Source organism: Leucopleurus acutus, assembly GCF_964270905.1.
Source record: "Leucopleurus acutus genome assembly, chromosome: 19".
Classification (NCBI taxonomy): Eukaryota; Metazoa; Chordata; class Mammalia; order Artiodactyla; family Delphinidae; genus Leucopleurus; species Leucopleurus acutus.
In genome coordinates, this window is record NC_139161.1 from 52,975,004 (window position 1) to 52,990,210 (window position 15,207).

A 15,207-nucleotide genomic window follows, 5' to 3' on the forward strand; every position below is an offset into this window, starting at 1 on the left:
AATTCAATAAAGACTTTAAAAATGGTCCACATCAAAAAAATCTTAAAAAACTGAACCCAATTTTCACAAATAAATTCTACCTTAATTTTTACATAAAACATTTTTCCTACAGGATATTTGAACAGATGCGAGATGACGCAGAAAAGGATTGTATTTTAGGTGAGCTGACTGGAAGTCAGGCGGTCATTTTGGGAGGGGACAGCGGGACAGCCACATGCCGTCGTGTGGTGTGGCCTGAAATTTCAGCCCGAGCCCTGCTCCTCAAGCCAAGGGTCGGGGTGTGGGGTGGCATCTGCCAGGAGGAAGGAGAGCGAAGCCAGGGCCGCATCTGATTCCTCTGCTTACAGGGGATGCCCTTTCTAACTTGCCAAAGCCCTCATGCAGGCCAGCATCGGGCTGGGGGAGGGAGTGTGCACCCAGCCACGCCCCGCCCCCGCCTCCTCTTCCCCTGGACCCTGGGCTCCCTCTTGATCCCAGTGTTTAAATGTCTTCATCACAGAAAATTTCAAACATACACAAATGTTAAGAGAATCGTGAACCCTGAGGATCCATCACTCAGTTAACAGTTAACGTACGTCTGTTCGCATTTCACCCCGGCCAACCCCCATCACTGCATTTTCTCGAAGGTATTCCAGCCATCGCGGTATTATACCTGTAAAGGCTTTTAGTATGAACTGCTCACACTTGCTCTCGTTCTCTCACAAATCTGTGCTGTGTTTAAACCCAGTGCCAAGAAGCACCAGGCAGGTGGCCTTCCTGCCAGTGTCTGTGGACAGAGGTCCCAGAGCCGGCCCTGTGGCCAGGGTTCAGGAATGGGACCAGGCTCTGTCAGAGTTCCCAGGGTTTAGGAAGGATCTCATTTTGATTTCTCTATTTGTAAGAAAAAGGGATCGGGCTCAAGTAAACGGTCCCTCACTGAGCCCTCCTCATTCACCGACTGCTGGATCATCCCCTCATGGACATGCATTGAGCTCCACTGTATACAGGACCAGGCCAGCCGCACCCGGGCCCTCACCACTCGCACCTCCTCTGCACGCCTGTTCCCAACCTACAGAAAACCAAAGTGAGACCGACTCTCTGCTGGTAGCTCTTTCTACGAACCTGTCAGTGCCTCAGTTTCCTGATCTAAAAACTACCTTTCTCACAGGGTTAACAAAAGGCCTGTATGATGGAGTGATGCCTGCAACAGTGCCCGGGGCTCAGGAAGTACCTAGAAGGGCGTTGGCGAGACTCCACCGTTCACCTGCCTCAGCCCTCTGGCAGGGTCCTGCTTCCTTACTAAGCCAACATTTACAAGACATTTTTTATGCCCTTTCTGTCTCTCTCAAAATCTACCACTAGCTTTTCTGTTTGTTTTTACCGAGAAGGAATTCAACCGACGTTTGCTCAGTGAATGTGCTGTGAAACCCTCAGACTGAGGATGGGGGGGTGGGGTGACTGGAACTTCTGAGCTGGTGGAGGCTGGGGTCTTCAGGCACCCACGTGCTGGGAGGCTTGCCGGAGGGTCCTTGGAGTGGAGGCTTCCTCTCTAATGCTTTTCCAACAGGCGGGGACCCAAGAGTGGGTAACTAAATCACTTCAGGGATTCACAACCAGAACAGCCTTTTAAGTGAAATGGACTAGAAGAGATCAGAGCTCATCCTCGGGAGAAGGTGACTTTCATTTCCTAAAGCTTGTCTCAGCTCTGTGTGCGTGTGTGTGTGTGTGCGTGTGTGGGTGTGGGTGTGTGTGCGTGTGTGTGTGTGTGTGCGTGTGTGTGTGCGCACGTGCGTGCGTGTGTGCGTGCGTGCGTGTGTGTGTGTGTGTGTGTGTACACACCAGGCTTCCATATAAAATGCATTTTTTATTGTCGGTCCCAGTCAAAAAAGTTTGGAAAAACGCTGTTTTACTAACAGGCAGAAAGACATTATGGAAAGAGCCTTGGCGTTTGAGGAAGTCTAAGGCTCAAATCCTGACTCAGACACTTACTATCTGAGTGTCCTTGGGGAAGTTACTTGGCCTCTCTGACCTTCAGTTTCCTCATCTGAAAATTGGGGGTAAAGTAAGGTAATGTATGTTCGCTCAGCACCTGGCACAATCAAGGCAGGTGGGTTTTTTTTTTTTTTTTTTTTTTTTTGCGTTATGTGGGCCTCTCACTGTTGTGGCCTCTCCCGTTGCGGAGCGCAGGCTCAGCGGCCATGGCTCACGGGCCCAGCCGCTCCGCGGCATGTGGGATCTTCCCAGACCGGGGCGCGAACCCGTGTCCCCTGCATCGGCAGGCGGACTCTCAACCACTGCGCCACCAGGGAAGCCCAAGGCAGGTGGTTTTAACCTTTTCCATTTTTTTTTTTTTTTTTTTAAGTCTCAGACCCAATTAGGAATCTGATGAAAGACCCTTAGCCCTGAAAAAAGAGGCTGCGCACAAAACATGACCCCACCCCCCAAACTCCTCCCTCCCCAAGAGCACTCACACAGTGGAGCTGCGATGACTCCTAGTAGACAGGCCCTGCTCGGCCCTCACCAGTCGCTGGTAGGAGATTCCTGTGGCCAAAAGAACAAACAAAAGAACAGCTCACGGACTTACCTGTTCCTTCAGCAGCCATGGCCCTGCACCTCGCAGGAGCCTGGCCCTGGAGAATCTGGCTGGGAGTTCCCGGATGAGGGTCAGGACAAGGGGCAGATCAGGCCCATTGCCACCAGGGTCTCTAACTGTCTGATTCCCAGGCCCCACCCGCCCTGCAAAGCTTCACTCTTCAGAGACTATGGGGCAGGGCACCCTGGGAGGAGACCGAGGCCCCTGAAGTGGCCGGGTCTCCTGCTATCCAGCTGGTCCTGGTTCCGTCCCCGCAGACCCTGTCCCGGGTGACCTCCTGCAGTGGGTGTGCCAGGCACCCCTCAGCTCAGCCTCAGCTCCGGCCAACCTCCAGCCTCCCCCTCGGCCTCCCGGCCCCGCTTCCCACATGCTCTTGGGGGGCCCTCAGGGGCCCGTGGTCCTGCCCGGCGCTGTCCCTCTCTAGGGCTGAGCCTCTGCACCAAAGACCCCCTCCCCGCCTTCCTCTCTGGCCTCATCCACCTCTCTGTCACCTCTGATTCAAACGTGCTGAGAAGAAACTAGCCAGAGTTCTCCCTTTTTCCCTGCAACTTGACTCAATTCTGTAGCTGGAGAAGTACGTATCCAGTTCTGCGTCAACTATGGTGAGGCCGTTACACAATGGCTTGCGCTCCTCACTGATGAGGCTGGGATTCAGGGGGGCAGGCAGCCTCCTTGTTAGAGCCTGGACATCGTCACAGGGGCCCTGCCGGGTGTGGACCGGGGTGTGAGCTGGGAGCAGAAAGGCTGCCCCTCGGAGGAGTGAAAGCCAAGACTGGAGTTAGAGACGGCTGTGAACAGAAGGGCCGTGTCTTTTGTTTAGTAAATGGCCGAACATTTCCAATTTACAGTATTCCAACTTAGGGCCTAATTGCTTTGCTTTGGGGGCCTTTCACTTGGTGTGTCTTCCATTGTCACATGTTTTGATGTTAATGTTACGTCTATTTTGACAGGAAAGTCCCTGAAACAGGGATTACTATGAGGACTCAGGACGCCATCTGGTGGCCGCTCACAGACACGAGAGAGAAAAGTCCCCTCGTGGCCCCTTCAACGCCCAACAAAGTGCTGCAGGAGTGTCCCCCGCACCCCAGGTCTCCCTGCCCCCCAAAACACACAGAGAGCAAAGTCTTCTCTTGACCCGTCACACTTTTCTCTTACCAGCTAATGGTTTTAACGGGTAACGCACGCCCTGCTGACCCGCTGCCGGCCCCGCCCCATTTCTGACCCTGTAAACGCCCCGCCCCCATTTCTGACCCTGTAAACGCCCCGCCCCCATTTCTGACCCTGTAAACGCCCCGCCCCCATTTCTGACCCTTAAACGCCCCGCCCCCATTTCTGACCCTTAAACGCCCCGCCCCCATTTCTGACCCTTGTAAACGCAGAGCAGGCTGGGGCCACACTCCCGGGGGTGCTGTTGACCACTTTCTCCTCGAAACCTGCTCTTCCCTTTAGGCTCCATGACGAGGAACATCCTCTAACATCCTCTCTCTCTCCACCTGCGTATCTTAGGATGCTTTAATGGTCTCATCTGGGGATTATGGCATCATTAGCGCTGGGAGCTGCTGTTTGCTTGACTTTGTTGTATTAGTGGGGGACCCAGAGGGCGTTGTTTCCAGAGCTGGTTGGCCGGTGCTGAACAGCCCGGATTCCAGCAGCATCAGCTGAAACTCTCTACCCCTCTCCCAGAGACACCCATCAAATTCCCGGCTCCTCGGATTTTTTTTTTTTTTTTTTTTTTGCGGTACGTGGGCCTCTCACTGCTGCGGCCTCTCCCGTTGCGGACGCGCAGGCTCCGGACGCGCAGGCTCAGCGGCCATGGCTCACGGGCCCAGCCGCTCCGTGGCACGTGGGATCCTCCCGGACCGGGGCACGAACCCGCGTCCCCTGCATCGGCAGGCGGACTCTCAACCACTGCGCCACCAGGAAAGCCCCCTTGGCTTCTCTTGATAACGGACCTCCACTTACTGGGGAGCCTCAGAGCACTGGGCGCCTCTCCCCCTTTGACCTTCACTCCTCCTGCCCTGGGCATCTCGGCAGACGGGAACACTTTTCTGGGACTGGCTTTCTTAGACCAAGGCTGGCCCAAGGGCTGAACAAAAAACCCACCTAGGCAGTTCCGTGTCAGGTCCTAATACGTAGGAAATGGAAAGGGTCCCCTCATACGGGCGAGGGATGGGTCCTGGCAGTTGGGAGCTGATGGTGGGCAGCCACGGTGAAGGTCAAACGCCTTGCCCAGGCACGTGAGCCCCTTCGTAACCGAGCTTCGTCTACCCTCCTGAGCTTCCCCTTTTTAATTTTTAAAACTGTTTTATTTATTTTATTTTTGATGGAAGTATAGTTGATTTACAATGTTGTGTTAGTTTCAGTTGTACATAACTTCGTGTTGTGTACAGCAAAGTGATTCAATTATATATGTATATATATATATATTCTTTTTCAGATTCTTTTCCATTATAGGTTATTACAAGATATTGACTATGGTTCCCTGTGCTACACAGTAGGTCCTTGTTGTTTATCCATTTTATACATAGTAGTGTGCATCTGTTAATCCCAAACTCCTCATTTATCCCTCCCCCTTTCCCTTTTTTAAAGTGGTGACTAGAAATGGCCGTTCTGCACAGGACAGCTGACTAGGAAGACAGAGGATGCGTGACAATCACCCTGGTGCCACGGAGCAGGAACTGGTACCACATTAACGACACTCTCACAGAATGTCCACGCTGAGGGCATGACACGGTGCCGGGGCATCCGTGCGGCGGGCAACAAGAACGTTGTCCGGGTTTGCTAGCTGTCTTCCCCTGAGAAGGCGAGCGCCACGATTCCACAGAGTCCTCAGGGCTGGCACGAGACAGGAGAGGCCCCGCCTTAGCTGCATGTCAGTCCCAGCAGGAGACGATGCTGTGTTCCTGTCCCGACCCGCATCGGACCCTGACATAAACCCGCCCAACAGCTGGCTTCCTCTTATGCTTTCCTCCCTTCTGGGGTCCCCTGGGCAGCAGTATCCTGACCTTCATCTCTGCGACGGGCCTGGGTTCTAGAGAGTCTGTGGGAATCGGGGACTCAGGCCGTGAGGCCTCAGCAGGCCCTGGGCAGGAAGGTGAGGCCCGGCCTCAGGTGTGAATAAATCCAGGGCGGGGAGGATGTGGAGGGTGGGAAGGGGTGTGGCCTGAGCCAGGTCAGGAAGGCGAGAGGAAAACACAGGGGAAGGAAACCACTGGGCAGAACTACACGCACGCAGGGGGGGATTTGGTTCTTGGCATAAATAGGCCAATGTAAAAAAACAAAAACAAAAACATATGCTGCAGTGACCCCCCGGAACAGCCCATGGGATGGACGAGGCCTCAGCCTGGCACAGTCTCCAGGCCTGGGGGTGGGGGAGGCGAGGCCTGTCGCCCCAGCCCTCTCAGCACCCTGCTGATAGTCACCCAGCAGGACCAGTCCAGGTCTTCCAGCCCCTCTTACTAGGAAGTCACACGTGGTAGACTTCTGGGCATCTACCCAACACCCACCCCCTTCTTCACCAACGGGACACGGGGCAATGTGCCCGTCTGATAACTCACATTTCTCAACCCCCCTTGCAGAAGGAGTTGGGTGGTGCCTCTGGAAGACCCCTCTTTGCAACCCCCCCTCACTTCTTCCTTTCTGTTAACTGGAATGGGGGCATGACGGCCAGAGCTCCAGCAGCCATCTTAGACCTAAGTGACTTGAGGATGACGTTTCCTGCTAAGGATGGTGGAGCAGAAAGATGGGAGGAGGCCGGTCCAGAATGTTCGTGGGACCACTGTGTCAACCCTGGACTGCCTTCTTCCAGATTTTTTTTAATGTAAGAGAAAAACAAACCCTCATGAGTTTAAGCCACTGTTATTGTGGGCTGTTGCAGGCAGCTGGCTAAGTCCTAACCAACCGCAGCCTGTGATTTCTGGAAGAGGTGTCCTCCACTCTTTTCCTCAAACCTCCCTGTGATATTGCGATACGATAAGAAAAATATATGTGGTCTTCATCCCAGTTCCTCAGACAGAGCTCCTAAAGCTTGTTTTCCTGAGGAAAGTGAGTGATGACGAGTGAGAGGAGTGTCTTTTGTTATTCACCACGAGTCCCCTTAAACCAGACCTGAGTTTATGCCAATGAGGTAGCACTTGGTGGGCCCCGAGGTAGCTTCTAGATGGGGACTGGTTGCCTGAGGGAGCCAACCACGTGATTGCCTTCCCCTCCTCCCTCCAGGAGGAGCTGGAGGCTGAGTTAACCACCAATGGCCAAGAGTTAATTGATCATGCCTCCATAATAGAACCTCCATAAAAACCTCAAGCTATGGGGTTGGGAGGGCTTCTGGGTAGGTGAGTGCATCCATGTGCCATGAGGGTCATGCACCCCAACACCACAGGGACAGAAGCCCCTACACTCGTGACCCTTCCGGACCTCGCCCTATGTACTTCTTCATCTGGCTATCCATCTGTATCTTTTATCATATCCTTTATAACAAATCAGTCAGTGGAAGTAAAGTGTTTTCCTGAGCTCTGTGAGCCATTCTAGCAAATTAAAGAACCTGAGGAGGAGGTCATGGGAATCCCCGATTTATAGCTGGACAGTCAGAAGTAAGAGACTTGGCATCTGAAATGGGGGTGGTCTGTGGCACTGAGCCCTCAGCCTGTACGGTCTGCCAGACTCCAGGTAGTTTGGGTCGGAACTGAACTGAATTGCTGGATACCCAGCTGGGGCCTGGAGAGCTGGAGAACCCTTTGGTGGGTGGGGGAACCCCACGCATCTGGTGTCAGAGTGTTCGTTCTGTAACGACAGCACAGAGGCCCACCTACAGCCAATGACGTTTGACGTTCTTTCAAGGGGTGTAAACCTTTCACTCCATAATCACAGATAAAAAGTATAAAATGCAAATTCTTTGATCAATCATGTCCCAGAGAAACATATTGCCACTGAAGAACATTCAGAATTCACCTGCCACCAGCTAAGAGACAAAACTGACTAATCCAGGCTTGTTCCTGCTTTGAAAGGAGGTCAAAGGGTGGGCACCTGCTCAGTGAAAGGAAAAAGGGCAGGAGAAGTTGCCCAAGGGGGGAGAGTGCTCACCAGCTGGGACTGCCCAGGGCCTTTCATCACACACAGTCCCCTGCCTATGCCTCTTGGTAGAAACACAGCTTCATGTGAACATGAGAATGTGGTGTTTGGAGTCAAAGAATATGGTTTCTGGAATCAAATGGACATGAGTTCAAGTGGTAGAACTCTTGTTAGCTATGTGACTATGGGTCAGCTAAACTGTCTGGCCTTTAGTTTCATCGCCTGAAAGATGGGAATAATAGTAACTCCCCACGGGGATGTTCTGAGGATAGATGACACTGACCCTTAGCAGTGCTGAATGCACTGTCAGCCCTCAACGAAGGCAACCAACGCCATCACTGCCATCAACATCCTCATCATCATCATCAACATCCTCATCATCAACATCCTCATCATCATTATCACCAGCATCATCCTTCTCATCTTCATCAACATCATCATCCTCATCAACATCATCAACACCAGCAGCAGCAGCAGCATCAACCTCATCATCATCAGCAGCATCATCATCCTCATCTTCATCTTCATCCTCATCCTCCTCATCAACATCATCAACATCCCCATCATCATTATCATCAGCATCAGCATCCTCATCATCATCAACATCCTCATCGTCATCAACACCGTCATCCTCATCCTCAGCATCCTCATCATCCTCATCAACATCATCATCGTCATCAACACCATCATCCTCATCTTCATCAACATCATCATCCTCATCAGCATCATCATCCTCATCCTCATCAACATTATCATCCTCATCAACATCATCATCCTTATCCTCATCCTCCTCATCATATCCTCCTCCTCAGCATCGACATCATCCTCATCACACCCTCCTCCTCAGCATCAACGTCACCATCATCAACAATTGCAGCCCTATTTTTTTAACTTGAAATGTAGCTGGTTTACAATGTGGTGTTAGTTTCAGGTGTACAGCAAAGTGATTTGGATTCTTTTCCATTATAGGTTATTATAAGATACTGAATATAGTTCCATGTGCTACACAGTAGATCCTTGTTGTTTATTTTATAGATAGTAGTTTGTATCTGCTAACGCCAAACTCCTAATTTATCCCTCCCCACCCCCCTCCCCTTTGGTAACCATAAGTTTGTTTTCTATGTCTGTGGGTCCGTTTCTGTTTTGTAAATAAGTTCATTTGTATCATTTTTTTAGATTCCACATTAAGTGATATCATGTGATACTGGTGTTTGTCTGACTTCACTTAGTATGACAATCTCTAGGTGCACTCATGTTGCTGCAAATGGCATTATTTCATTCTTTTTTATAGCTGAGTAATATTCCAGTGTGTGTGTGTGTGTGTATGTGTGTGTGTGTGTGTGTATCACATCTTCCTTAGCCATTCATCTGTTGATGGACACTTGGGTTGCTTCCGTGTCTTGGCTACTGTAAATAGAGCTACTATGAACGCAGTCCTACTTTTGCCAAGGAGGCTCAGAGAGCTTATGTAACCTGTCCAAGGTCATCAGCTAGTAAGTGACAAAGCACAGGTCTTTGTTATCCGAAAGCCCATGTTCCTTCTCTCACATTTGGCTTTATAGCTAAAGCAAGAACCGTCAAACTTCCCTGGGTCTCGGCTGTCTCATGCACAAGATGGGAGGAATGCTGCTTTTCCCTTACTCCACAGGGCTGTGGTCTGGGTGAGATACAATCATGGAGGTTTGGGTGCTCTGAAAACTGCAGAGAGACCCACACATATGATGTTCACTGTCTCCCCTCAGGATGACAGACCAGTTCTCTGCAGACAAGTATTATGGTCTGCACAGCTGTGTGGGCATAGAGTAAATACTCAACAAACATACGGGCTGAACCCAAGAGGGGTGTGGTGGGCAGGACCCGGAAGCACTGACGTGAGGTTTCCTGCCACCCCCAGATGGAGGCAGTAGGCGACCCTACTTGGGGTGGAGTCAGGAAGAAGGGGGAGGCCCTCAGGCTTGATAACCTGCCCGCTTCCTCTGCCACCCAGCCACATCAAAGTGGGATAAACTGTTTCCCTCATCTCCATGGCAACTGACTCCCCAAGGCTCCATGGGTGGAGGGCCCAGCTCCCCAGGTCCCTTGTCATCTTCTTCCTGTGACCTTGCCAAAATCCATCTATTCAGCGAATACCACCTCAAACCCTACTGTCCCCAGCAATGGGAAATCAATATAGGCCAGCATTCATCCTCACAAACTGCTGAGAGGGAGACATTCATACACTCCCATTTTTACAGATGAGGAAACTGAGGTTCCTATGATGTTAAATGTCTTGCCAGAGGCCCCACAGCCCCAGGATTTGACACGGCGATGGGCTAGTACAAAGTACTGGTAACCACCAAGTGATTCAGACTCAGCCTCTCCCCAAGAGCTCGTCGCGGGGCCTCCATTCCCGCCCCTCTCCCTTTCTCCTATTGCCTCTCGCAGCTGGGGTTACTGGAGATGGAGCTACTCAGCAACAAGGCAAAACGATTACCACGTGCCTTTACAAAATCACACCAAAGCACTTCCTAACTAGCCCACTTAAGGGTTATGTAAAAGGAGCTAATTTGGTTTAATTTACTACTTGCTATTCATGAGGGCTCAGGTTCTGTGAAGTTAGAGGTTCACTTGTGGATGTGAGATGAGTAATTTTTGCTCACTATAAAGGATAACTTCAAAGGATTTTTTCCCCTGTATGATGTTTTATTCCCCCATATGATGTTAACTAATTTTGTATCTAATTCTGCCATCTTTTTGTGGCTTACATGAGAAATTTATTTCAGTTTCTCATACCCTCCTTTAAACCAGCCCTCCCACCTTGCTGGTCCCCTCAGTAACGAACTGAATGCGTTTTGACACAGGCTCGCTATACATTTGTACGAGTGCTAGGTTTTTTTTTAACTGTTTGAAAATGACTCTCTGACACAAGAAAGAGCTAATGGTTTCCTATTTGGAAATGGTTCCTGGTTTTCCTATTTCGGTTCTGCTTTCCCTGGAAGAGGAGGCGTTCCTGGCATGAACAGCCTGGCCTGAGCGTCCCCCTCCAGGCATTTGCTTCGGTCCCCAGCATACCTGAGCCCTCACATGGTCCCAGGGGCAAGGTCCAGGGGAAGACCCTCAGCAGTGAACGACTAGGGTGCCAGGAGTCCTCCCTGCTCTGAGTCCAAGGACCCTCACTCCATTTCCATCTCCAGTTGCTGCTCTGCCTGGCTCATGTCCCCCAAGCCTAGAACCCCACGTCCCCGAGTCCGGGCCTCCCCACAGCCCGCATCCGCCCCTTGGCCCCACATCTGCTCGCTGGGGGCTGCTCGGAGCTGAGTTCCTGCTTAGCTGCCCACAAAAACATCTCAAGGCATAGCGTGCATCCAGCTGAGGGGAGACAGCTGGTTCCACTTGAAACTGGGAAGCGGTCCCCCTGCACGCAGGTGACAGACAGCCCTCCCCCAGGACAACCTCTCCTTTACCCATTTCAAAGTAAACTCATTTAGATCTTTGGTAGAGGCTGAAGGTCCTGCCAAGGCATTTGCATTTTAAATCCTTTCTGTCTCATTATAGAAAGGAAGAAAAGCTTTGCGTTCTTGTTAAAGGAATTCTGGTCACCAGCAAGAAGCCCAGAAGTGATCTAGATCTGTTTGTTTGGGGGGTGGGGAGCGGGGAGCAAGGGAATGAGATTAAATTGGTTTGTTCATTTAGGGTGCCTGGGAAAGCTAGGTTGCCTGACTTGTCTATTCACCACGTGCCTCAGCACCTTTCCTAGTCCAACCCCTTCTCCTGAAGGCCTTCCTGATTTCTTAATTCTTCCACCCAAGTCTCTACCAGGAGGTAAGGTCCATGTAATGGGTAGACTTTGGCTTCCCTAGCCTGTGGCTGTTCAGCTCTTAGAGCCTGTAACAACGGACAGCTGACTGGCTGGGGGAAGACAGATCAGCTGATTGGTTAGGCAAACAGATCAGTTGATTGGTTGGCAGACGACAGATCAGCTGATTGGTTGGACAGACAAATCAGATGATCAGTTGGGGAAGGAAGTCATAAACCTCTCCAAAGGAATTTTCATATAAAGCTTCAGTCCTGCGCTTTCCAGGGTCCCTAAATTATTAGGGAATAAGATTTGGTACTTCTGTCCTGTGTGCATTTAATGCACACGATGAGACTTAGACACTCCCAATACTAAACAGGGTCTGGTGCATACACAGATTTAAAAGAAAAAACAAAACAAAACGGGATTACAACATACTTAGTATGGCGGGGGGGGGGGCTGCCTTTTTTTTTTTTTTTTTTTTTGTGCGGTACGCGGGCCTCCCGCTTCTGTGGCCTCTCCCGTTGCGGAGCACAGGCTCCGGACGCGCAGGCTCAGCGGCCACGGCTCACGGGCTCACGGGCTCACGGGCTCACGGGCTCACGGGCTCACGGGCTCAGCCGCTCCGCGGCATGTGGGATCTTCCCAGACGGGGGCACGAACCCGTGTCCCCTGCATTGGCAGGCGGACTCCCAACCACTGCGCCATCAGGGAAACCCCGGTCCTGCTTTTTTACTCAACACGTTACTCAACATCTTTTCATCTCAGTAACCTTATTTCTATGATCTCATTTTTAATAAGTGAGGCGGATTCCACCAAATGACTTTGCTACGATATATTCAACTATATACAATATTTAAGTTTTTTGGAATTGGTTATTAAAAAGAATGCAGCAATGAACATCCTTGTAGCTAGGCTCATGTAACCTATTTTTCTTCCATTACTTTTATGGTCTTTTTTTTTTTTTAATTTTATGGTCTTGATTTCCACACTTAAACATTTAATCCATCTGAAATTTATTTTTATGTTTGCAATAGAACTCAATTTTTTTTTGAGATAGAATTTTAAACCCCTCCTTTTTTTGGTCTGTCAATTATCTTGATACCATTTATAAAATGACCAATTGTTTATATCACTGATTTGAGGATGCTGCTTTGCATATGATACATTTTTATACATTTAATCTGTTCCTTGCTATTTTATTTAGTTCCATTAATTTTCTATTCTTATACCAACAGTGTACTATTTTAATAACTATAGCCTTACAGTACTTTTAAAGACCTAGTAGAGAACCATCCCATTCTTACTCTTCCTTAAGCATACATAAGTACCTAATAAATCCTACTGTAGAGCATTTATTCTGTCCAATAGACTTTATTTTGTTAAATTAAAAAAATATTATTGGTATTTTTGACTGCACTTACATTTATTTCCATAATACCTGATGTTATTACAATATTGATTCAACCCAGCAATGTCTCTTAAACTTTTTATCCTTCAGTAAAGTTTGTTTTCTCTATGTAGGTTATTCACATGTCTTTATTTATCTTATATTTTTAGTTGCTTCTGTAAATTGTTTTTTTCCACATTATGTTTTCTTACTGGTTGATGCTATTATATAAGAAAGCTCTTAGCTACCTGATTACTAGTCTGACAGTGCTTTGGGTTATGCTCTTAGTCTTGACAGATAAGCAATTGTTTGATCTCTATGTAATTAAAATTTTATCTTCCTGAAAGAGGAAATATCCTTTCTTTCTTTCTCTTTCATGGGCAAAATACCTACAAGCACGAAGAGGAAGATTATTGACTTAATAATGGAAACGCTGCTAGTGGGTTGTTACCTCATTAAGGACCCTTCCATATATTAATAGTTTCCACATATTCGAGGGGCTTTGAATATCAGGAATGGATGTTGAATTTTTTTTTCATTTTTTTTACCTTAAATATTTTTATTTGGAATGGATGGAAGTTGAATTTTATCAAACATTTCAGAGGCATCTACTGGGATGTTTGTGTGACTTTATTCCTTTGAGCTACTGATGGGATGAATTACTCTACTACGGGACCACCTCTCAGTAAATCATACCTGACTGTGTTTTTCTGGCTCTACAATAGTTCTCTTAGACCTCATTTTCACGTCTGCTATAGCACCTGCAACTTCTCAAGAACTACTTTTCAGAATCCACATATGAAAACTTGGACAGTACCTGGCCCTTGCCCACACTTGTGGTGCCCATCTACCTGTTCATTCCTGGTACCAGCCACCTTCCCCGGCCAGAACTGAGTCCATTCACACATGCATCCCGCTACGTGTTCCGGGGTAAAGAGAACAAACAAGGGCCTCTTGTCAACATTGTGTGTGGGCTTCTCTGTCTGACCTGGGCAGCCTCAGAGACCCCCCTGGCTAACCAGAGCAGAGGCACAGGCCAGGAGGCGGGGTCTCCTTGCCCTGAACCCCTGCTCAGCTACCCCTAAGAGTCCCTCCTTGGGTTACTGCCGGTGTTTGCTGCCGTCAGCCATCTGACGCTGGTGCAGACACAGAGCACTAGAACCATGAAAAGCGACGCCAGGCTTGTGAAGCAGGCCACGGGCAGAGGCGAGCTGCACGATATGAAGTGAGGGGGGTCACAGAAAAGCCGGAAACCTCCTGACCGCATGGTCCCTGCCCCACGTGCGTGCCACCTCCACACTTACCTGGGGCCTTCAGTTCAGCATCGATGAAGGTGAGCAGCTCCTGGCAGATGCTACAGTAAGGAACGGGCCAGGTCAGGAATCGGTGGTAGGTTCTGGCTGCTTTCAGAAGGAGATCTGAGTCTGGTGGGAAGTGTGGAGTCTGGGATAGAGAGGGAGCGGCCAGCAGAGAGGTCCGGGTCAGAGAAAGCTCACTGATATTCCAGAGCAGACCCTGCTCCTTTCTGAAATGTTCCACAAAGGGCACACTTTTCCTGGCAGCAGTGTGTCCCAGGACGAGGGCAGGCAGAATTGAAAGTTACCCACAGGAAGTGAGTTACAGATGGGCAAGATGGTACCCAAGGATGTCTCTACTACAGGGGCCTTGTTTGCACCAAACGTAACAATTTACCAAATACACAAGAGGGCCTCTCTGAAAAGCTGTCACCTTGGAGGTCATCCTAAATGGTGCCACTGCTGCCACTCCTTTCGAGGAATGGTCTTCAATGCCTAAACCGCCTTTATTTAAATATCCTCACGAGAGGCCAGTGTTTATTCTTTGAAGTGGACCGACTCGGTGTACTTGGAGTCATTTGATGCCACTGGTCTGGTGAACAGGGGGTGACGGCACTGGGGGAAACTGACCACTGCGGTACAAAAGGAGGTGGACATCACGTCTTTAACAGAATCTCTCCTGTGGTTTGTGAAAGGGCTGTGACCGTATCCCCTCCGTGGGTGCCCAGATACTCCAGGCACGACGGCATCCACGTGGACTTACTGGAGGCCTCTCAAATGGCTCATCTGAAGCCATCAGAGGAGTGACACCCACCTGAAGTGTCACTGGTGGACAGTTTCTCTCTCTGTGTGTTTATCCTCTGAGCTGTGAGGGCTCTGCCCCCTCCACGGAGGCTGTTCTCCCTCTCCTCCCCAACCTCCCCCAGCCTGGCCCAGCCGGAACTTACACAGAGGACAGTAGAGTAGAAGAGCAGAGCCAGGGGGGCGAGGAGGTCATAGGTGCCCTTCTCTTGGACCTGTGAGGGGGACAGGAGGGGGGCAGGCTCATCACAGGTGCACCACCAAGCACTGCTCTCTTCTCTATTTCTTTCTTTTCTTTTTCTTTTTT

At 49.8% G+C, this 15,207-nt stretch overlaps 1 protein-coding gene across 1 annotated transcript in view; it reads right to left on the bottom strand.

Annotated features, from left to right (window-relative positions):
* Window positions 1-15,207, bottom strand: part of PIK3R5 (phosphoinositide-3-kinase regulatory subunit 5) — a 72,129-nt gene that overhangs the window by 8,228 nt on the left and 48,694 nt on the right. Inside the window, exons 4-6 of the mRNA XM_082861801.1 lie at window positions 15,047-15,115; window positions 14,109-14,247; window positions 2,451-2,520 (exon numbers count right to left, since the gene is read on the bottom strand). Of these exons, the coding sequence (XP_082717927.1) occupies window positions 2,451-2,520; window positions 14,109-14,247; window positions 15,047-15,115 (278 nt within the window). The remainder of the gene's footprint in view (window positions 1-2,450; window positions 2,521-14,108; window positions 14,248-15,046; window positions 15,116-15,207) is intronic.